At 41.1% G+C, this 24036-nt stretch overlaps 1 protein-coding gene across 1 annotated transcript; it reads left to right on the plus strand.

Annotated features, from left to right (window-relative positions):
- Nucleotides 1-620: 620 nt before the first annotated feature.
- On the plus strand, nt 621-24036 carry SLC28A2 (solute carrier family 28 member 2). Its single transcript, XM_016185637.2, has 17 exons — nt 621-721; nt 829-959; nt 6294-6382; nt 8322-8505; nt 9799-9940; nt 10680-10793; nt 12003-12080; nt 12338-12418; nt 13162-13242; nt 15755-15880; nt 15962-16092; nt 16487-16655; nt 16849-17046; nt 18018-18099; nt 19126-19224; nt 19885-19996; nt 23454-24036. The coding sequence occupies exons 1-17, from the start codon at nt 641-643 to the stop codon at nt 23584-23586; spliced, it is 2031 nt and encodes a 676-aa protein (XP_016041123.1). The 5' UTR covers nt 621-640; the 3' UTR covers nt 23587-24036.

Here is a 24036-nt window from a genome sequence, read left to right on the forward strand (position 1 = left end):
CTGGTAGAAAACAAAAACAAGGGAGTCGGGCTGTAGCCCAGCAGGTTAAGCGCATGTGGCACGATGCGCAGGAAGGGCATAAGGATCCGGGTTTGAGCCCCAGGCTCCCCACCTGCAGGGGAGTCGCTTCACAGGCGGTGAAGCAGGTCTGCGGTTGTCTATCTTTCTCTCCCCCTCTCTGCCTTCCCCTCCTCTGTCCATTTCTCTCTGTCCTAGCTAACCATGACGACAACAATAACACGGGCAACAAAAGGGAAAGTAAAGTTAAAAAAAATTAAAAAAAAAGAAAACAAAAACAAACAAACAAACCCGAAGGGAGTCATTTAGTCAATCTCTCCATGTCTTGGGTAAAATACTGATTCGGTAAAACAATTCTCCTTGCCCTTGACTTGTCTTTTTCTATCTTATGGCCTCTCCCTGGCTATTCACAGGAGGAAACAGAAGTCTATATTTTCTTTATGTACCATGGTAACATTATGCTTCCAATTTTCCACTTCTTGGTTTTAAGAAAATAAATCTCTAAAGATTTTTATTATTGTTTTCTTGTGGGTTGCTTGCTCTAAAATTTCTCCCCAGACCACATTATGAAACCACCAGTCTTTCAACTTTTGTACTGTATTTCAGTTGAGGAGAACAGAAAATGAAGGAGACAAATGGACAAGAAGCCATTATTCTGCCTGCAGTGGTGTCTGGCATAGAGAACCCTGAGCCAGAGTTCTTGGTAATCTAGCAGTTTGGTTTCTGTTCAGATCTGTGGGCTGCTATCAGTACATCGCTTCATGGAGGGTGTTTGGCCCTTTGACTGACTGGTTCTGCCTGTCCATATAGGAAGAAGGAGTAAACCTGGAGGGAAGTAGAAGGAATGACGAACATAGCCTTGGGAATGACGAACATAGCCTCGGGAATGACGAACATAGCCTCGGGAATGAACTGGGGCCTCCCACTCACCACAAGAACAGGTATTCTGCAACTGGCTTAGTTAGGGTCTAAGGGTCTAGGGTGGGCTGAATTTAGCCACTTGATCTACAGAATGTCAACTTTGCTCTATTCTCAGGGAATTTGGGGTCTTACTGAGGAGAAAAGACAGTCACATGGAATTATTACATGCACATGTATGTTTTTATTGTTATTTAAATCTGTATAATATATAATAGGAATTTTGTGTGGTTAGTGTTGGTTGGATGGGTAACAAAAATTATTAGCAACAATGGTACTAATAATGGTTTACATTTCGGGAGTACTTACTACTATGTGGAACGCATTGTGTAACTATTATTTAACTAGGGAAAGAGAGAGACAGGCTAGGAGTATGGATCAACCTGTCAACACCCGTGTTCAGTAGGGAAACAATTAAAGAAGCCAGACCTTCCATCTTCTGCACCCCATAATGACCCTGGGTCCATACTCCCAGAGAGATAAAGAATATAGGAAAGCTGTGGTCCAGGAGGTGGTGCAGTGAATAAAGCATTGGACTTTCAAGCATGAGGTCCTGAGTTCAATCCCTGGCAACACATGTGCCAGAGTGATGTCTGGTTCTTTCCCTCTCCTCCTATCTTTCTCATAAATAAATAAATAAATTCTTTAAAAAAAAGAATAGGAAAGCTATCAGGGAAGGGGATGGGATACAGAGTTCTGGTGATGGGAATTGTGTGGAATTGTATCTCTCTTATCCTATGGTTTCTGTCAGTGTTTCCTTTTTATAAATAAAAATTAAAAAGTATTTATTTTAATGAGAAAGAGAGCGGGGAGAGAAAGAACCAGAGCATTATTATGGCACAGATGATGCTGAAGATCGAATCAGAACTTCATCCTCAAGAGCTGAATGCCCCATCCACTGTGCCACTTCCTGGGCCATGTCTTATGTAATTATTAACTTTAATTTTTATTTTTCTGACTCCAAAATTGAGGCATAGAAATTAACTTACTTGTATTATTAAAAAATTCAAAAAATTCTTCTGAAAACTCATAGTTGAGGGATGTAAATAAAAAGAAACAAGAAATAAAAAGGCAGAGAAAGACCAGGGAGATAATAAAGAAAGTAAAAAGCCACAGCCTTGAAAGTCAGAAAAAAAGGAAGTGTCTAGAATACAGGCTGGAGTTCACAATGTTATATGTAACAGATGTCAAAGATGAATGAGTGGAAACAATATTTGAATTTGATCATGCATATTGTTAAAGAAGTAACATATAAGACAATTATTTGGGGGGGAAAGTAGATGGATCAGGCAAGGGTAGATAGCATAGTGGTTATGCAAAAAGACTCTCATGCCTAAGGCTCCCAAGTCCTCAGGTTCAATCCCCTGCACCACTACCATAAGCCAGTACTGAGCAGTGCTCTGGTTAAAAAAAAAAGCAGATGGGTCTGGAGTGGCTGGGTGATGGTGTATCTGGTTAAGTGCATACCCTATCATGAGAAAGAACTTGATTTCAAGCCCACTCACCATCAGCAGGGGGGAAGCTTAATGAGTAGTGAAGCAGTTACTGCAGGTGTATCTCTGTCTCTCTCCCTTTCTGTCCCCGCCACCCCTATTTCTCTGTCATATAAAAAAAAGGGGGGGGGAGCAACTAAAAAAATGGCCTTCAGGAGCAGTGGATTGGTTGTGCAGGCACTGAGCCCCAGCTTGGTGGCAATAATAAAATATATAAATATCACTATATAAGTAAATAAATAAATAAACAGATGCAGATGAGTCCGTTATTTATAAAAACAAGTGCAAAAGTCATACACCGAGAAGTCAGAAGAGAATATTGGATCATTTGTAATGGGGATATGTAATTTTAGTCCAAAGAAGTGTTCTCTCTCCCCCAAAGCATTTTTTTTTAACTTCTCTTCATTTTTAAGAATTAACTCAGGGAGTCAGGTGGTGGTGCATCTGGCTGAATGTGCACGTTAGCTCCAAGCCCTTCGTCCCCACCTGCAGGGTGGGAAGCCTCACAAGCAGTGAAGCAGGGCTGCAGGTGTCTCTCTCTCCCTCTCTACCTTCTCCCTCCCTCTTGATTTTTCTACATCTCTATCCAATAAATAAATACATAAAAATAAAAAAGAATTAACTCAGGGATTTCATAGAGAGGGCCAGGTGGTGGCGCACCTGGTTGAGTGCACAGGTTACAGTGCGCAAAGACCCAGGTTTGAGCCCCTGGTACCCACCCACCTGCAGGGGGAAAGCTTCACAAGTAGTGAAGCAGGTCTGCAGGTGTCTCTTTGTCTCTCTCCCTCACTACCACCCCTTCCCTCTCAATTTCTGACTGTCTCTATCCAATAAATAAAGATAAAAAAAATTTTAAAATCATAGAGAAAACAAGTTTAAAAACATTTAATTTGGGGGTCGGGCAGTAGCGCAGTGGGTTAAGTAAGGATCCAGATTCTGGATCTGATTCTAGCCCCCAGCTCTGCACCTGTAGGGGGAGTCACTTCACAAGTGGTGAAGCAGGTCTGCAGGTGTCTCTCTTTCTCTCTGTTCTATCCAACATCAATAACATCAATAACATCAATGGCAACAATAACAATAATTACAACAGCAAGGGCAGTGAAATGGGAAAAAAATGGCCTCCAGGAGCAGTGGATTTGCAGTGTAGGCACCGAGACCCGATAATAATACTGGAGGCAAAAAACAAAAACAACATTTAATTTGTGGCATAGGAAATGATACAGTGGTAAAATTTTGAAACTCTTAAAAAATGTTTAATTCTTCTTTAAAATGTACTTTTAGGGGCCAGGCAGTGGTGCATCCAGTTAAGCACACATAGCAGGAAGCACAAGGACCCATGCAGGGGTCTGGGTTCCAGCCCCCGATCCTCACCTGCAGGGGGGAAGCTTCACAAGCAATGAAGCAGGTCTGCAGTTATCTATCTCTCTCTCTCTCCCTTGCCCCTTCTCTCTGTTTCTCTCTGTCCTATCAAATAAAATAGAAGGGGGGGGGAGTAGATAAAGAGACAAAATGGCAGCTGGGAGCAGTGGATTCACAGTTGTAGCATCAAGCTCTAGTGATAACCCTGGTAGAAAAAACAAAACAAGGGGGTCTGGTGGTAGTGGTTAAGCGCTCATGGTGCAAAGTGCAAGGACCAACGTAAGGATCCCGGTTGGAGGCCCCGGCTCCCCACCTGAGGGGAGTCGCTTTACAGGTGGTGAAGCAGGTCTGCAGGTGTCTGTCTTTCTCTCCCAATCTCTGTCTCTGCCCCTCCTCTCTCCATTTTTCTCTGTCCTATCCAACAGCAACGGCAGCAATAACAAAAACAATAATAAACAACAAGGGCAACAGAAGGGAAAAATGGCCTCCAGGAGCAGTGGATTCATAGTGCAGGCATCAAGCCCCAGCAATAACCCTGGAGGAGGCAAAAAAAAAAAAAAAAAGAAAAAGAAAAGAAAAAAGAAAAAAACAACAAACAAATGAACACCCAGCAAGTTAAGAAAAGAGGGGCTTCTAGCACAGAGCTATGGTGAGATGGTCTTGAGAAGTTAACTCTCCTCAGAAAACAAATACTACAACAAGACAGCACAACGAATTTCATCAGAACAATTGGGACTTCTGATAAATAAGCATTATCTGAAGGTTGGCGATTGTGCATGGATAGTGAGAACAGGAGAGGAAGAGAAAGACTCAAATGGAGACAGGGCACTGCATTGCCAGCAAGCACCAAATTTACAATTGCTTCAAACTCACCCAGTAGCTCCAGAGGGCTAAAGAAATCACTCAGGCTGATCCAGGAGGTGGCACAATGTATGGTAAAGCACTGGACTCTCAAGCACGAGGTCTCAAGTTCAATCCTGGGCAGCACATGTACCAGAGTGAGGTCTGGTTCATTTTCTCTCTCCTCTTTTCTCAGTAATAAATAAATAAGATATTAAAAAAAAATGAAATCGCTCAGGGCCTGAGTGGCTGAAGAAATGGAGCTTGGGAAGAGTCGGGCGGTAGCGCAGTGGGTTAAGCGCAGGTGGCGCAAAGGCAAGGACCAGCATAATGATCCTGGTTGGAGCCACAGGCTCCCCACCTACAGAGGCGTTGCTTCACAAGCGATCAAGCAGGTCTGTAGGTGTCTTTCTCTTCCCCTCTCTGTCTTCCCCTCCTCTCTCCATTTCTTTCTGTCCTACCCAAGTACAACATCAATAACAACAACAGTAATAACTACAACAATAAAACAACAAGGGCAACAAAAGGGAATAAATAAATATTTTCAAAATGAAAAAAAGAAATGGAGCTTGAGACCTATAAAAAAGATAATGTTGGGTGCCGGGCAGTAGCTCACCCAGTTAAGTGCACATGAGCCAAAGAGCACGGACCAGCAAAAGGATTCCAGTTCGAGCCCCTGGGTCCCCACCCACGGGGGGGGGGGTCACTTCACAAGCAGTGAAGCAGGTCTGCAGGTGTCTTTCTCTCCCCCTCTCTATCTTCCTCTCCTCTCTCGAGTTCTCTCTGTCCTATCCAACAACAATAACAATAACAATGACAACAACAAAATGGATAAAATGACCTCCAGAAGCAGTGGATTTGTAGACCAGGCACTGAGCACCAACGATAACCCTGGAGGTAAAACAACAACAAAAAAAGATAATGTTGGACTGGAGTTAAGTTGGTGTATTGCACCAAAATAAAAGACTCTGGGGGTATAGGGGTGTGGGGGGATGGTTCAGATGCTGGAACATGATGGCAGAGGAAGACCTAGTGGGAGTTGAATTGTTATGTGGAAAACTGAGAAATGTTACACATATACAAACTATTGTATTTTACTGTTGACTATAAACCATTAGTCCTCCAATAAATAAATTTAATGATATCCTTCAGGTACTCTAAAACCTTTAAGCAACCCACTTAACTCTTCTTTCACTTTATTTTTCATTTTCTATGTGATTAATAGTGGGTTACAATATTTTTTTAAATTTCTTTATTGGGGGATTAATGTTTTACAGTCAACAGTAAATACAATAGTTTGTACATGCATAACATTTCTCAGTTTTCCACATAACAATATGAGTTACAATATTTTAAGATTACAATATATAGTTCCATACCACACCATCAAAGTTATTATGATCAGTTTCCATTTTACAGATGTGAGGACTAGATAAGACAGGGATGTTAGATCATTTTCCAAGATCACAGCAGACATGAGCAAAGACAGACTGCAAACTCTTGTCTGTCTTTAGAGTCACACTCTTAGCCATCCTCCCAGGCTGCATCTTACCAAGACCCCAGGGTTGCCTGATTCTGCCTTTCAGCACATAGCAATCATATCTGCTTTCCAAACTCTGGAGTGGAATTCTTTTTATGTCTTAACTTTTGGATTTTCATTGATAGGTACCTACAACCTTTCTCCAGGGCAAGAAGTTTCTACACATCCCACTCTGCTTTGTTCAAGAAGATCTTGCTGATTCTCCTGTGTTTGGGTGAGATGTTAAAAATTCATGGGAGTTGAGAGATACAGTCATTTTAGGGATACGACCTTCTGTCCAGTGTATTACCAGATGAAAAACAACTTTACTCACAAACTCATCTAAAGGGCTATTTAATATATATATCTGATAGTTACTTATAGAGGGATCATACTTTACTGAGTTTTACTTCCAGGAATAAAGAAAATCTGAGAGTAAATTAATTTCCGAGTTATGCTATTTGATATATGCTTCAGAAAATCTTGTTATATCTCAGTTTAATTTAAAAGCTAAATTTTATGAAACACCAGAGAATGGCCCAGGGCTTTGCCAATGAGTGATAATCCCTGAAATGCCTCCACAGCCCCATTTTCCATTCTTTGTATATGAGAGAGGCATCATAGTTATCACCCCATTACCCAAGGAGTTTCCCCAGTGCCATTTATGGTGCTCCCATGTGGCACTGGGGCTCAAATGCAGGTTTTCAAATGCAGTGTTCTGGTGGGTTCTCCCAGCTATCTCTTATAATGTCTTGATTCAGTGAGGTGCATTGATTCAATGTGGTGCATTGAATAAAGTTCTTGCAGACTTTATCACACACATATATATTATTTTATGTTATTATTATTATTATTATTATTATTATTATTATTATTACCAGAGCATTGCTTAGCTCTGGTATGGTGGTACAGGTGATTGAACCTGGGACCTAGAGACTCAGGCATGAGAATCTGCTATCTCCCTTACCTTCTTGCAGACTTTATGAGACAAGTTTATAATATACATTTCTTCCCTTTTTTAAAATATTTATTTATTCCCTTTTGTTGTCCTTGTTGTTTTATTGTTGTAGTTATTATTGTTGTCATTGTTGTTGGATAGGACAAAGAGAAATGGAGAGAGGAGGGGAAGACAGAGAGGGAGAGAGAAAGAGAAACACCTGTAGATCTGCTTCACCACCTATGAAGCGACTCCTGGAGGTGGGGAGCCGGGGGCTCGAGCCGGGATCCTTACACCAGTCCTTGGGCTTTGCGCCTGTGCACTTAAGCCACTGCGCTACCGCCCAACTCCCAATATACATTTCTGGATTGCTGGCTTAGTATTAAGATTAATGATATAAAATACAGTCATTTAAAAAAGGAAGTCTCTGTCTAAAACATGATGATGATATAGTTCTTTTTTATTATTATATTTATTTATTTATTGGATAGAGACAGCCAGAAATCAAATGGGGAGGGGAGATAGAAAGGCACAAAGACAGAGAGATACCTACAGCCCTGCTTCACCACTTGCAAAGCTTTCCCCCTGCAGGTGGGACCCAGGGGCTCCATCCTGGGTTCTTGTGCATTGTAACAAGTGTGCTCAACCACTTGTGTGCCACCACCTGGCCCTACAATGATATATAGTTCTTTGATGGCAATATTGAGACAGCTGGAATGGTGAGAACAAAAGTTATATTTGGGATAGAGACAATATGGCTGTACTTCCTAGTAGTATCCTTGTTTACAGTTTGTCTAAAAAAGAAAGAAAGAAAGAAAGAAAGAAAGAAAGAAAGAAAGAAAGAAAAGAAAAAAGAAAAGAAAGGCTAACATGACTGGGGTTATACCATTTTGAGAAGGGTGACTTTTAAAGAATCTAATGAATGCTGATCACATCCACTTCAAGGGACAGAAAAACAAGAGAGATTTCACCAGCAGACTGGGAAAAAGGCAGCATTCAAACTAAGCCAAACTCTTCTTGGGCATCCTTGAGAAAAAAAACAATCAGTCGTCCATCTCAGACTGGAGAATTGCCAGTTAGCCTTAGTTGGTTGGGTGGAAAAATTACTCGGAAGACTTTTTTTTTTCTTTTTGCTTCAAGTCTTAAGTAATCTTGACTAGAGCTTCACCTGCCCCTAGGAGCTGTACTTTGCAGCTACCTGTACCTGTACCTACCCTGTACCTTCTTTCTATTTTAGCCTATGCTGCCTACTTCCTAGCAGCTTGCATCTTGAATTTCCAAAGGGCATTAGCTTTGTTTGTGCTTACCTGTTTGGTGTTACTGGTCGTGGCTCACCGTCTTCTGAAAAAGTTCTTCGGTAAAAAATTAACAGGATGTCTGAAGCCCTTTAATAACGCTACCCTGAAGCTTTGGATGAAAAGGTAAATACAGTAAGAACCTCAATATTGCAGTTTTCACAACTCACCTCAAACATTTCTTTTTTTTTTTTTTTCTCCCTTGAAAGTTCCCAGGTTGTCTCCTAGACACTTGCCTACACTTTCAACACCAAGGCTCACACAGCCAAGAGTTGCATGCTTCTCTGTGCCGGTTTCCTATAGCCTTGTGTCTCAGCATTGGGAGGGGGAAGGCAGGAGGGTTTAAACAAGAGTTTCAGTCTTTTATTACCAGGTTCATGTCAAGAAGGAGAAAAAAAAAACAACAAAAAACAAACAAAAGCAAAACAAAAAAAAGAAAATTGTAACTGCATTAAACATATTTATTTATTTATTTATTTATTTTGGTGGTCATTTGTGTCTACCTCAGACCCCTGACACATTCTGTGTCTTTCTTTTTCTCTACTCTCTCAGGCTAACTGCAGTCAGTGTTATTTTTTGCAATTCCTGAGACCTTAAAGAGCAAACTACCGGTTTAGTGTACACTGAACTGCATTCTCCAGCAACCAAGTCTCATCTGAGTATGGCACACAGGCCTGTTGAAAGAATGACTTACAGGCTCTCTGAAGTTCCTCTTTTCTGTCTGTTATCCAGGAAATTGGTGTTAAAAGCATCTGCCAAAAAAAAAAAAAAATCTGCAACAGCAATATTTTGGAGACACACCAGACTTATAGTGAAAATTTGAGTTGCTATTGGGGAATAGAGTTAAGACTTTATTCATTGGCGACATAGAACCTGGAAGTCAGAGTTTGTTCACCTTAATTGACATGGTTTCATAGGGAGAACATTTTGAAAGCCAAATTTGACCTGTAATCCTTGTCTATGTGGATGATGTCCCTGAAATATCTCAACAGACAAAAAAAAGCACTATTTTGGTTTGTTTTCATATGTAATCTCCTTTTAAAAATTTTTTCCCCTTGGAATAAAATGATGTTAACATTCAGATCTGCAGAAACTATCTTATGTATTGATTAGGTCTGTTTGGTGCACCAGGGTACCACCCACCAGGCCACATGCAGTTCATTTCAAAAGGCTCAGCCTTTTCTGTCATTTATGTCCTCAAATTAGCCTCCTGAAATTTTATTCCATAAGCCAAGGATTGGGAGACTGAGGTGGTTGCTAGGAAACTACCAGATGATTCTCAATTTATGTCTGATTTATAAGAAACTATTGTGCCATTTTGCCTGCTCTTAAAGTGTACTGTTTTTTAGAATTGAAGTCAGTTAGTTATAACTCACTCACTGAATCCATGCATGACACGGTCTTGGCGTTCCTCTGCAGGGTGTTTGCAGGACTCTGTCTGGTTGGCTTGATCTTGTGGCTGGCTCTGGACACAGCAAAAAGGCCAGAGCAGCTCATCTCCTTCGCAGGAATCTGCATGTTTGTCCTCATCCTCTTTGCCTGCTCCAAACGCCACAGTGCAGTGAGTCTTGTGTATGCAGGTTGGGCTGAGTAACACATGACCCTAGCATTTACCTCTAGTAGTTTTGTTGCTATAAGAAGTTTTGAAGTTCTTAGAAGCCACAGACATTTTATTATTTTCAACCTGAAGTTTCCAAGTCATTAATGAGATTTTAAAAATTATTTAATTTTCTTTATTTATTTATTTATTAGGTAGAGACATCCAGAAGTCAAGAGGAACGGGGAGACAGAGAGGGAAAGAGACAGAGAGATACCTGCAGCACTGCTTCACCACTTGCAAAGCCTTCCCCCTGCAGGTGGGGGTTGGGGGCTCGAACCCGGGTCCTTGAGCATTGCAACATGGGCTCTCAACCAGGTGTGCCATCACCCAGCCCCCATTGTTTTGTCATCACTTTTGTGGATCTAGACAAATGTAAAGAAAGATCAAAAGACATAATGAACGAGGCAACAATGCAGCTAGAATATAATATAATAATTTGTAGTGCATGTAATAATAGGAATGTGTTTTATGATTTATAGAGCATTGTTTATGACAATTTATTTGCATAAAATGACATGGACATATATAACTTTTTACATATTACTGCCCTGTTCCTCCTGCTTCTAATGCATCTAGGTACAGATTTACTGTTAATATCCTAGCTTGGTTTTGCTTAGATTACATGTACCCATTTTTTAAACTCCGGCTAGGTAATAGACAAGCAGAACTCTCATTAGAATAATGTTCTTTTTGGTTCCAGGTGTCCTGGAGAACAGTGCTTTGGGGTCTGGGTCTTCAGTTTGTCTTTGGAATATTGGTCATTAGAACTGATCCTGGATTTATTGCATTTCAATGGTTAGGAGACCAGATGCAGGTATGATTATGAGGACTACTTTTTTTAAAAAAAATAATTCTAGGAAAAGGAAATTTGGAGGAAGCATGAGGAGATTGGGAAACATTTATGACCCATAAATGGATAAGGGTGACAGACTGGTCAACCTCTCTTGATTTCCCAAGTGGTGGCACATGACCATTCTTCATTGGTGAAGTGATTTATCTGGTTAATTTTGATAGTGGCATGCTAATTTGTTACTGTACCTCTAACAGGCAGTGACACCACACAACTTCTTTCTCCTCTTTCTTTCTTTCTTTCTTTCTTCCTTCCTTTCTTTTTTTTAAAGAATTATTTATTCACTAGAAAGCTAGGAGGAGAAAGAATCAGTACATCACTCTGGTACGTGTGCTGCTGGGGATTGAACCTGGGACCTCATGCTTAATAGTCCAATGCTTTATCGACTGCGTCACCTGCAGGATCACCACCGTACAATTTCTTAGACAACTGGTGTACAGACACTCAAAATTGAGCCACATCGAGTCTTTGATGCTGCTAGATATCCAGGCTGCTCTATCCTGATGTTCAGTGCAGGCTTAATCTATGCTGGCTGGCTGGCAAGGATGATCTGTTGAACTCCGATTCATGTTAAGGATGGGAACTGCATTTCCCATGACCACAAAATCTCCAGTGTCTTGTTGATGGTGGTGGTGGTGGTGGGATAGGAGCGAGTGTACTGACTGGGGTACAAGTAAGCATGTAGGTAAAGAGAACTGACCTACTGAGTCCTCTCTCTGTCTCATGGGAACAGCTCACCTGGATTCTGTCAAAGGGGGTTTACTCCCTGCAGCGTGAGGCTTAATCATACGTGAAACTGAACCTGTCATGGCTGTGATCTTCCTGGTTTTACCCCTGTTCTCTTCTTCTATTTTTCCTTCCTCTCCCTCTTTCTCTTCTTCTTCCAAATTTATTTACTTATTCCCTTTTGTTTCCCTTGTTGTAGTTATTGTTGTTATTGATGTCATCATTGTTGGATAGGACAGAGAGAACGGGAGAGAGGAGGGGAAGGCAGAGAGGGGGAGAGAAAGATAGACACCTGCAGACTTGCTTCACCACCTGGGAAGTGACTCCCCTGCAGGTGGGGAGCCAGGGGCTCGAACCAGGATCCTTATGCCGGTCCTTGTGCTTTGCGCCACTGCACTACCGCCCGACTCCCCTGTTCTCTTCTAATACTCTCTCTTTCACCTGCAGATATTCCTGAGCTACACCCTGGCAGGCTCCAGTTTTGTTTTTGGGGATCTGCTGGTCAAGGATGTCTTTGCTTTCCAGGTTATATTTCTTTATTTTATGGGCAGGAATGAGGGATCAGTATTGGGGTGGTATGGCAGGATGATCCTTACTATCTGATGGTGGAATGAAATAGGAGTGGGGGAAGAAAACCCCAGAATATCTACTGAGTATTTGCCTTGCTTCAGCTGTTTTGGAGATGCTGAGAGCTTCACTAAGAGGGCTGGAATACAGTCCACTTAGGGCAATTGAGCACATTCAATGTACTACCTCACCACTTAACTCTATTCTCATTGCAGGCTTTACCAATCATCATTTTCTTTGGGTGTGTGATGTCCATTCTCTATTACCTGGGCCTTGTGCAGTGGGTTGTTCAGAAGGTGAGTTATTCTTCTACAGCAGATGGGCCTTTATCTTATGATATGTCAGGAGGCATGATGATGACACCTTGGGAAAATACTCAAGTGTAGGATTCAGAGTAGTAGAACCAATGCTTAACAATCAAACTCTTTTAAAAATATTTATTTATTTATTTATTTATTTATTTATTTATTAATGAGAGGGGTAGGAGGAGAGAGAAAGGACCAGATATCACTCTGGTACATGTGCTGCCAGGGATGGGACTCAGGACCTCATGCTTGAGAGTCCAACCCTTTATCCACTGTGCCACCTCACGGATGACAAAAACCAAACACTTAAGAATGCCTGGTATCAGATGGTCAGGCCCAGGCCCTAGACAGGATAAGGAACAGAATAGGAAGGGGAAATGGACCAAACTATCACTTCATGGTGAGTTCTAACTCACTTGCTTTTAAAAATATATATATTTATTATTGGAAAGAGACAGAAAGAAATTGAGAGGGGTGGGTGAGGTAGAGGAAGAGAGACAGAGAGACCACTTGTGAAGCTTTTCTCTTGCAGGTGGGGACTAGGAGCTTGAGCCTGAATCCTTGTACACTGTAATTGTGTGCTTAACCAGGTGTGCTACCACCTTGCCCCTGTAATTTGCTTACTAGTCTACATCTTAGTCTCCTTACTAGTAAGATGGAGAAGGAGGGGTTTTAGTGGGTTCTCTCCATGATTCCTGCTAACGTTAATGGTTTAGATCTTTGTGTCATTATAGATTGCCTGGTTTTTGCAAATCACCATGGGCACCACTGCCACAGAGACTTTGGCTGTGGCAGGAAACATCTTTGTGGGCATGGTAAGCATCTTGAGGCCTTCAGGTGTTCTTTTCTCTGGGAACTAAACAAAGTGACAGGAAACTTGTTAAGAAAAATGTATATTCCTTCTGAAAAATCAATTCGTTAATTTTGTTTACCATATCACTACTCAGCTCTGGTTTATGGTGGTGCTTGGGATTGAATATGGGACTTTGGAGCTTCAGGCATGAAAATCTCTTTGCATAGCCATTATGCTATCTATCTCCAATCCCTCCTTCTGAAAAAGTTAAATTAATTAAAAAGGTATGAACAACTAATCTGTGATGAAAGAAGATTCAGAAACTCAAAAGAATTCAGCTCATTGCTTTCACACTCCATGTCCTATAACACTTGCCTGAGTACACTTAATTTAGGTATCTTTAACCACCAACCCATCTTCCCACACAAAAATTTAGAGAAATATCTTGTTTCAAATTTGATCCTCCTTTGGGGGTGCTATGAAAGATGTATGCTTTGTATTCTGGTTTCTTCCTGTGGCTCTTGTTTTCAAAGACCTCTTGGAGATAAAGCTTGCCTTGCTCAGGAATAACACCAAGTCTAGTTCCCATAACATTTGTTTGATGTATTTGTCTACATGGCATAAGAGTTCTGTATATGCTGTTGACTGATCACTTTACTGTGAGAGACGATGGCTTATCACACTGACAAGGGATAGTATTGAAGTCCTTCTCTCTTAAGGCCATACGTACTTTGCTGTTTCTGAAATGTTCTCAGAGTACTTCCATATATTTCTACCATAGTACTTAACACTGCTGAAGATAGCCACAATTTGTCTAGTTTCCCCTGATAACCTATAGAATCCTAAAAGTGGAAACTTTGCCGTATTTATGTTAAAATCTTTAGCTTTTCAGGAATTATTTTATTTTTATTTTGCCAGAGCACTGCTCAGCTCTAGCTTAGAGTGGTGCAGGGGATTGAACCTGGGACTTGGGAACCTCAGGCATGAGAGTTTTTTTTGCATAACCATTATGCTATCTACCCCCTCCACCTACATCCTTAGCATCTAGTACAACACGAGGTATGTAGTAGTCCCTCATTAAGTGATAAGTAACATTATCTCAGGTTGTACACAGTTGGGTAGAACTTCATATCATTTTGACCATCTGTCTGAAATTCACCACTCTCTCTGTGTTACATTCTATCAAATAAAGAGTGGGACCACAAAGAATAATGGAGTCATCATGGGCACCAAGCCCCAGTGATAACGCTGGTAGAAAGAAGGAAATGGAGGAGGAGAAGGTGGTAGTGCAGCAGGTTAAGTGCACATGGTACAAAGCAGAAGGACTGGTGTAAGGAACCTGGTTCAAACCCCTGGCTCCGCACCTGTAGGGGGTCACTTCACAAGCGGTGGAGCAGGTCTGCTTGTTTATAAGAGAGGACTGGAACATCACTCTGGCATCTGCAGTGCTAGGAATAGAACTTGGGACCTCCTGCTGCTATTTCTTCTCTTCCTCATTCACCTCCTCCATTTCCTTCTTTCTACCAGGGTTATCATTGGGGCTTGGTGCCCCGTGATGACTCCATTATTCCTAGTCGTCCCACCCTTTATTGATAGAGTGTAATGTAGATAGAAACACAGAGAGGAGAAACACCTATAGCACTGCTCCACCAGTTATGAAGCTTCCATCTGCATACAGGTACCAGGAGCTTAAACCTGGGTCTATATGCATGGTAATGTGTGCGCTCTACTGGGTGAACCGTCATTTGGCCCCAAGCTTTTATGTCTGAAATTTCAGCCACTGTATCACCTCCTTGACTGATGAATGAGTGCTTTCAAAGCAACTAGTATGTACTTAGTAAGTACGTACTCTATGTGGCCATTCATTAAGTATAAGGCTTTAAATACTGAGAACACAGATACAAATACACACTTTCTCTTCTTTAGCATTTACATTTGGATAGATGGAGGAAACATGTATGAAAACAGATGAGGGGGGCCTGGCGGTAGTGGGTTAAACGCACATAGGGCAAAGCGCAATGACTGACTTAAGGATCCGGCTTTGAGCCCCCGGCTCCCCACCTGCAGGGGGGTCGCTTCACAAGCGGTGAAGCAGGTCTGCAGGTGTCTTTTTCTCCCCCTCTCTGTCTTCCCCTCCTTTATCAATTTCTCTGTCCTATCCAACAATAATGACAACAATGACAATAATAACAACAACAACAACAACAACGATAAACAACAAGGGCAACAAAAATGGGGAAACATGGTCTCCAGGAACAGTGGATTCGTGTGCAGGCACCGAGCCCCAGCAATAACCCTGGAGGGAAAAAAAATAAAAGAAAAAGAAAACAGATGAAAACAGTGTCAGTCAGGGTAATATTAGGAGAGAGATGGAGGAGGGGTGTAGGTTGGGGAGGAGAGAAGTGGAAGGCAGGCTGAGAGCAGAGCTCTGGCCTGAAAGATCACATTGGAGAGGTGTGTCCTGGGGCGCCCGGGAGGTCGTTCTGGGTTGGGCATCACATCCATTTGAATGTGTCTCTTTCCCTTGTTTATAGACAGAGGCTCCCCTGCTCATCCGTCCCTACCTGGCAGACCTGACATTCTCTGAAATCCATGCAGTGATGACTGGAGGGTTTGCCACCATTTCAGGCACAGTGTTGGGAGCCTTCATATCCTTTGGGGTAGGCGTGGCCTATGTGATCGCTCGTGGGTGAGACCTAGTCTGGGCTCCGCAGAGGCTGATTCCAGTGCGCTTCTTACAGGTGGATGCATCCTCCTTGATTTCTGCCTCTGTCATGGCGGCCCCGGGTGCTCTTGCCTTGTCAAAGCTGGTATATCCAGAAGTGGAGGAGTCCAAGTTCAAGAATAAGGAGGGGGTAAAATTGCCCCGTGGGTGAGTCCAGAGAGGTGCATCATTTGGGAGATAAGATCAGTGCAGAACAGTGGGTAGTGCTGTCGGGTCTCCCAGAGAAGGAAAAATGTGATTCCATATATATATCAACATCATGGTAATCACAATGGTTTTCTCTTTCATTTAACCCTCTCATTTATCTTGATCTTGTTGATGGCAGTTACCTCTGTCTGTGGTGTCCATGCGACCTCATAGCAATGAAATCAGATAGTATTTAAGTGTAATTGCTACCAAAAAGATCACTGAGCCATCACTTCTCAACCTGGCCCTGTACCCTCCCCTTACACTTTTACTCTACATAAGGCAGTAGAATTTCTCAGCTGTGACCTACTAATATAAACACCATTATTCCTCCTCCTATGTCCAATAACCACAGGAAGGAGAAGAATATCTTGGAAGCTGCCAGCAATGGAGCCGCAGATGCCATTGGCCTTGCTGCAAATGTAGCCGCCAACCTGATTGCTTTTCTGGCAGTGCTGGCCTTCATCAACGCTACTCTCTCTTGGTTAGGAGAATTGGTAGATATTCATGGGCTCACTTTCCAAGTAAGTGGTCACATACGTTGGGCTATCCTTCTTGGTGAGGTTATATATGTCTGTTCCCCTGATCCTAAGTAAGTTGAGATCAAGCATGGAGAGAAGGGTGAAGGAGACTGAGACAAAGCTCCAGAGAGGATTGTTGACTCCTGGTCTCTGTTATCTACTCTTCCCTTTCCTGGGATTTATCTCTTTCACCCAGGTCATCTGCTCTTACATCCTAAGGCCCATGGTTTTCATGATGGGTGTAGACTGGGCAGACTGTCCACTAGTGGCTGAGATGATTGGGATCAAGTTCTTCATAAATGAGTTTGTGGCCTATCAGCAACTGTCTCAATATAAGAACAAGCGTCTCTCTGGAATGGAAGAATGGATTGGGGGCGAGAAACAATGGATTTCTGTAAGTGACAGTCTAGAAAAGTATAACCAGTCTCTGGGAAGACAGAAAGTCTTACACAAAAGTTTGTTTTATACTCATGCCCCCCCCCCCCAAGTTTTCTTTTCTCTCTCTCTCCCTTCTCCCCCCTCCCCCCGCCTCCAGGGTTATTGCTGGGGCTTGTTGCCAGCACTACAAATCCACTGCTCTTGGTGGCCTTTTCCCCACGTTATTGGATAGGACAGAAAGAAAATGAGAAGGGAGAGGGGAGAGGAGACAGAGAAAGAGAGAGAAAGACACCTTTAGACCTGCTTCATCACTTGTGAAGCTTCCCCCCTACAGGTGGGGAGATGGGAGCTCATACCCGGATCCTTGCATGGGTCAGTGCACTTAGTACTATGTGCACTTAACCAGGTGCACCACTGCCCAGTCCCCTCCATGGAGTCCTTTTCAGTATCACATTCCAACCCACAAAGCAGGCAGAGGGTGTTCTTAGATCCAGAACCCAAGTTCTGGAGAAAAGATAGACCTTGAGGTCTATCTTTTCTGCCTCTCCCACCCCCATCTCACCACACTCAACCACTCTGGCCTATTCTCTATAATATAATTATTGAGGCAATCCAGGGAAGATATGATTAATGATGGTCCAAGAGTTCCTTCTTCATTTACTCACTGTGAATTGCTGCAAAGTGCTCTCCTTTATCTCTTTCTCTCTGTCTCTTTCCACTCAACAACCTCATTCCTCAGCCTTCTTCACATTCATAGACTGTAATAAGAAGAGTGTTGGACAAGGAGGCAAGCAGCAGTTTCCTTATCATTACCTCTCTGTGGTAATGAGCAGTTATTTCCAGAGCATCCTTTCCACATTTTTTAGGGTCGTGTGTATGAGATTAGGGGTTCTAAGTACTTTGGAACTTCTACCATGATTTCTAGAACTGCACACATTGACATTGGACTGTGTTTACTTATATATTGATTCTTTCTGTTTTTCCTAGGTGAGAGCTGAAATCATCACAACATTTTCACTCTGTGGGTTTGCCAATCTTAGTTCCATAGGAATCACACTGGGAGGCTTGAGTGAGTTCATTTATCCATTCATTTTTTTCTGTGTCCCAGAAAACCAGCCAGGCCTCAGTTTCTGCTGTGGGAACTCTGGGTGCTTCAGTACAAGTTCCAATCAGATAGACAAGTTGAGGTGGGGTCCTGGTGGTAGTGCACTTGGTTGAGTGCACACATTATAGGGCACACACATATAGGGCACATTATAAGTTCAAACCTTGGGTACCCATCTGCAGGGGGGAAGCTTCACAAGTGGTGAAGCAGTGCTGTAGATGTCTGTCTATATCTCCACCTTCCCTCTTGATTTTTTTCTCTGTCTCTATCCCAAATAAAATTATTTAAAAAGTTGAATTGCAGTGGGATTAGGGCTCAAACCCTCCAGTCCCCACATACAGCAGGTCCTCTCAGGTAGCAGTTAATTTGGACTTGAGATATTCTTGCTACCTGGCTATACCTAGAGCCCAAGATGGTATTTTAATTTCAACTTTACCTTTTCAATTAGATATCAAGAAGACCCACATTTTCCCCCATAAACCCATGGCCTTGAATGTGCTATGCCATCTCAGAGTGAACTTCTTGGGCCAATTTTTATGAGTTGAGAGATGGAGACAGACAGAGAGAGAGAGGAGAGACCACCACTCCACCATTCACAGAGTTCCCTTGGTGCCCCATAGTGCCTCAATGCAATGCCAAAGGGCATGAACCCAGGGCTTTACACAAAGTAGAGCATACGCTTTACAAAGTGAACCATCTTCTAAATGGGGGCTCACAAAATATATCCAGTTGCCTGGCAGGGAGGAAATGTAATAATAATTTTTTTGGGAGAATCAGGTGCACATCTGGTTAAGCACACACATTACAGTGCACAAGGACCCAGGTTCAAGGCCCTGATCCCCACCTGCAGGGGAAAGCTTCAAAGTGGTAAAACAGGCTGCAGGTGTCTTTCTGTCCCCCTTTCTATCTCTCCCACCTCTCAATTTCTCTCTATCTCTATCAATAATAAAAAAATAAAAATAAATAATACTTTTGTTTTCTTGCCTGCAGCATCCATCGTACCCCAGCGGAAGAGTGACTTGTCTAAGACTGTGATTCGTGCCCTCTTCACAGGATCCTGTGTGTCCCTTATCAGTGCCTGTGTAGCAGGTAGGTGCTTTAACCTGTTTTTGCACAGAAATCACATACCTAGCTGGTGTCTATGGAATCCTCCCTGAACATGTCTGATCTCACCAGAAATCACATACCTAGATCCAGACAAGATTTCTTGCAGAGTATTCATTTAACCATATCTTTCTCAGATGCTTAGAAAAAGCACCTACTCTACAATTTTCTTATTTCACATTCCCCAAGAATTAAGAATCTTATGGAACATGTATAAAATACTCCTTCCAAGAATATTCACTTATTTACTAGGTAGAGACAGAGAGAAATTGAGAGGGAAGGAGGAGATAGAAAGGCAGCAAGGAAGACAGACAGAAGCAGCACTGCTTTTCTTTCTTTTTCTTTCCTTTTTAAAAAGATTTTATTTATGAGAAAGACAGGAGAAAAGAAAGAACCCAGACATCACTCTGATACATATGCTGCTGGGGCTTGGACTCGGGACCTCATGCTTTGAAAGTCTACTGCTTTCTCCACTGTGCCACCTCCTGGACCACACAGCACTGCTTTTCAGCTCATGAAGCCTCCCTCCACCCCTGCTGCAGGTGGGGACTGGGGGTTTGAACCCCTGATCCTTACACTTGGGAATGTGTGAGCTCTACCTGGTGAGCCCCTCTGTCCAGCTTCTAAAATCTTCCTTTTATCCAGGAATCCTCTATGTCCCCAGAGGAGCTGAAAGTGACTGTGTCACCTTTCTAAGCACAAGCTTCACTAATAGGACCTATGAGAGCTATGTGTGTTGCAGGCAGCTCTTCCAGAGGTGAGTGGGAGCCTTTTATTTCTGTTTTCATTCCCTATCCTCAGCTCTGGGCTCTTCTGGGGGGAGGGGAGAAACAGTCAGCTTGACGGATACAGAAAAAGCATTTGACAAAACCCAACATACTGTATGAAGATAAAAATTCCCAACAAATTGGGTCTAGAAAGAATGTAGTTCAGTGTAATGAAAATCACATATGGGAAACCGAGAGCTAGCACTATAGTTAATGGGGAAAAGCTGGAAGCTTTTATTCTAATATCAGGCATGAGATGAGAGCAAATTTGCTCACACCACATTTTTCTTTCTTTTTGAATTTTTTAAAAAATAATTATTGTAGTGATTTACAAAATTATAAGAGGGATATAATTTCACACTGTTCCTACCACCAGAGTTCTGTGTCCCTACCCCACCTCCAGCAGAAACTGCAATAGTTCTCCCAAAGTCACAAATATGGATTGACTTTGTATCTATCAGTCTATATCTATATCTATATGTTTTGCCCATTTTTTCTACAGTCCTGCTCTCACTTCCTTTAAGAGTCACACCTACATCTGTTACTACTTCTGAGTGTCCTCCCTTTTTGCTCGTCTCTCTCAGATAGGTGAAACAGTGCCTGACTTTCTCTGGTGTTTTCCAGATTTAACTTTTTTCAGTGATAGTTTAAAAACAAAAATTCCTGGTGACAAACGTTTCCAGTTCCAGTGGCACTGAGGTGCAGAACTCTCTGGTTATCTTTCCCTAATATTTACCCTTTCTGGGGATATGGACCAGAATCTTTTTAGGGTACAGAAGAAAGGACACTGTTCATAGACATTGGCAGGTTGATCCATACCCCCCCACCTGTTTCTATCTTTCCCTAGTAAGCGTACCATATATATTTTTTCAGCTAAGCACTGAAAATTATAGCCAGTGAGTTAGGCAAGAAAAAAATATGCACCCACATCAGAAAAAGAAAAATTAAAATGATAACAAAATTATATATAGAACACCTGAAGACTCTACCAAAATAATTATGACTGCTACATTAATTTTGTAAAGTTGTAGTATAAGAGAAATTAATATATATATAAATACAGCTGTATTTTCATACACTGGTGAAGAACTATTACAAAAGAAATTAAGAAAGCAATCCCATTTATAATATCATCAAAAAAGAATAAAATACTTAGAAAAATTTATTAACTGAATATCAGCAATTTAATTTAATAGTGGATAACAATGAAATGAAAAGTCTGTGCACTATAAATGATAAAAATTTGATGAAAGAAATTCAAGAGATAAATAAATGGAAAAACCGTCTTTGTTCATGGATTAGAAAAATTAACATTAGTAAAAATCCATACTACCCAAAATAATCTATGATTCAGTGCATTCCCTATTGAAATTTCAAAAGCATTAAAAAAAAACTCCTCATGAGACCACAAAAGACCTCAAAGTTGTCAAAATTATCCTGAGAAAGAGTGACAGACCTAGAGGCATCACATTGATTTCAAGCTAGATTATGAATCTAGAGTAAACAAAACAGTATGATATTGACATAAAACAAATAGATCAGTAGAATAGAGATAACAGAAATAAGCCAACAAGTAAATGGTTAATTGATTCTCAACAAAGGAACCAAGAAAATACAATGGAGAAAGGACAGTCTTCAGTAGATGGTGCTGGGAAAACTGAATATCCACATGCCAAAACATGAAGCTGAATCCTATTTACACCACACACAGACATCAACTCAAAATAGACTAAACTTGAGATAGCATAATGGTTATACAAAGAGACTCTCATGCCTGAGGCTCCAAGGTCCCAGGTTCAATCTCCTACTCCACCATAAGCTAGAGCTGACCATTTCTATGGGAAAAAAAAAAAAGTCTTACTAAGTAATTTTTTCAATTATACACACACTAAAAGCAACAAAAATAAACAGATAGGACTTCACCAGACTGAAAAGCTCTGCACAACAAGGGGAGTTAGCAACAAAATAAAAGGTCAACCTATAGAATGGGAGAAAATAATGGTAAACCAAGTATTAAAGAAAGTGTTAAACTCTAAAATATTACACAAGTAACTCATACAACTCAATAACACACACACACACACACACACACACACACACACATCTTTAAAAATAGTCTGAGGTACTGAGTGGACTTTTTTATTTCCCAAAGAGGGCATCCAGATGGTCAGAAGTACATGAAAGTTACTCAGTGTCATTAATGCATCAGGGAAGTACAAACCAAAACCACAATGAAAGGTCACCTCACACCTGTTAGGATGGCTGTTATCACAAAGAGGAATGGTAAATTGACTCAGATGTAGAGAAAATAATTGAAGAACTTAAAACTAGAAATACTGTATTATCTAACTAACTTCTGAGTATATTCTCCAGAGTAAACAATCACTGCCAGAACTCCAAAGTTCTTTGCAGCATTAGTCACAGAAGCCAAGGTAGGAAATTAACCTACCTGTCTACTGACAGATGAATGCATAAAGAAAACATGACATGTAAACATGCACATGATGGGGTAGTATTCATCCATATAAAATAAATGTTGGTATTAGCAACAATATGGATGAACTTGGAAAGTACTATGCTAAGTGAAATAAACCAGAGAAAGACAATTACTGAATGATGTAACTTGCATGTGGAATCTTAAAAGGAAATCACACTCCTAAAAACAGACTAGATGGGTAGTTGCTTGGGGCTGAAGGTGTGTGGTGCATAGCGAGAGGCTGGTATTATAAAAACTTTCATTTGTGTGTAACATGGTGACTGTACTTGAATTTGTACTCTATAGTGGAAATTAAATTTGCTAGGAAAGCAGCACTTAATTGTCCTCATAAAAAAAAAGCAGATACCTGAGTTGGTGGATGTGTTAAATTACTATTGGGAGTTCTTTTACATGCACATGTGTCCAAATCATCATGTTGTATCCCTCTACAGATAATCATTTGTCATTATACCTCAATAAAGCTAAATAAATAAGTAAACTTGAACTGGCTTACTTTCTCTAGAGGAACATGACTTTGAAGTGCCATCTCACTTTTTAGAATAAATTCAGTTTTCACTCATATGTAAAATTCTGCCTCACTGATAATTTGGAAAGGAAACTCTCAAAAGGACTATATTTAGTTAGTGGATTCACAGTGCTGGCACTGAGTCCCAGTGATAACCTTAGTGGCAGAAACAAACAAATGAACAACAACAACAACAACAACAAAAACCCAAAAACTATGGTTAGGAGCTGGGTGCAAAAACAGACATATTGTAAAGGGTTCCTTGATAGCATTATCCAGCATGAATGAGAACATACTTCTAATCTGCTCATTGGACTAGATCCATTTATTAATTTTCTAATTGCTTGATAACATTTATTGATACTTATGCGTGTATATTATTTCATTTTTGTGTGTATGTTTTAAAATCTGACCCACTTCTTACTTCCTCAACTTCTTATTTCAGCACTTCTCTGAATGACAGCATTCCTTCTTTTTCCGGTCCCTGGGAAGGTCAAGAAATCAGTGCCATGGCTCTTGCTAACTGTTGTACATTCTACACCAGTACAGTCTGCCCTGAAATTGGTCCACATCCATAAAAACCCTGATAATGATGCTTTTTGTTGTTGTTGTTGGCAAGTGTGTTTATGTTTATGTGTTCAGAGTTCCTACTCTAGCTAATTTATCATTTAACAGTAAATGAAACATTTTCAATTTGGTTCACTGTATGGTAACAATGAAAATTTATTATCTTATCTTTCCGTTATTTGACTGAACCAAATAGGAAATTCTTTAAGGGTGCTGACTGGACTTAAGACTTGAACTTGAATACTGCCAATAAAAAAAAAAAATCTTGCAACTAAGGCCCATAATAGTTATCTTTAATATTATCTGGTGCAGAATACTATCAGTGTTATTGAGTTTGTAATGTATACTTATGTGAAATGCTGTATTTCTGGAAGTTTTGTGGATGATAGCTGTTTATGGTACTAAAGGAACATATGAAAGGGACATGAATATTTAATGATAATATCTTTCTGATTGCCACA

This window comes from Erinaceus europaeus, chromosome 16 (genome assembly GCF_950295315.1).
Source record: "Erinaceus europaeus chromosome 16, mEriEur2.1, whole genome shotgun sequence".
Classification (NCBI taxonomy): Eukaryota; Metazoa; Chordata; class Mammalia; order Eulipotyphla; family Erinaceidae; genus Erinaceus; species Erinaceus europaeus.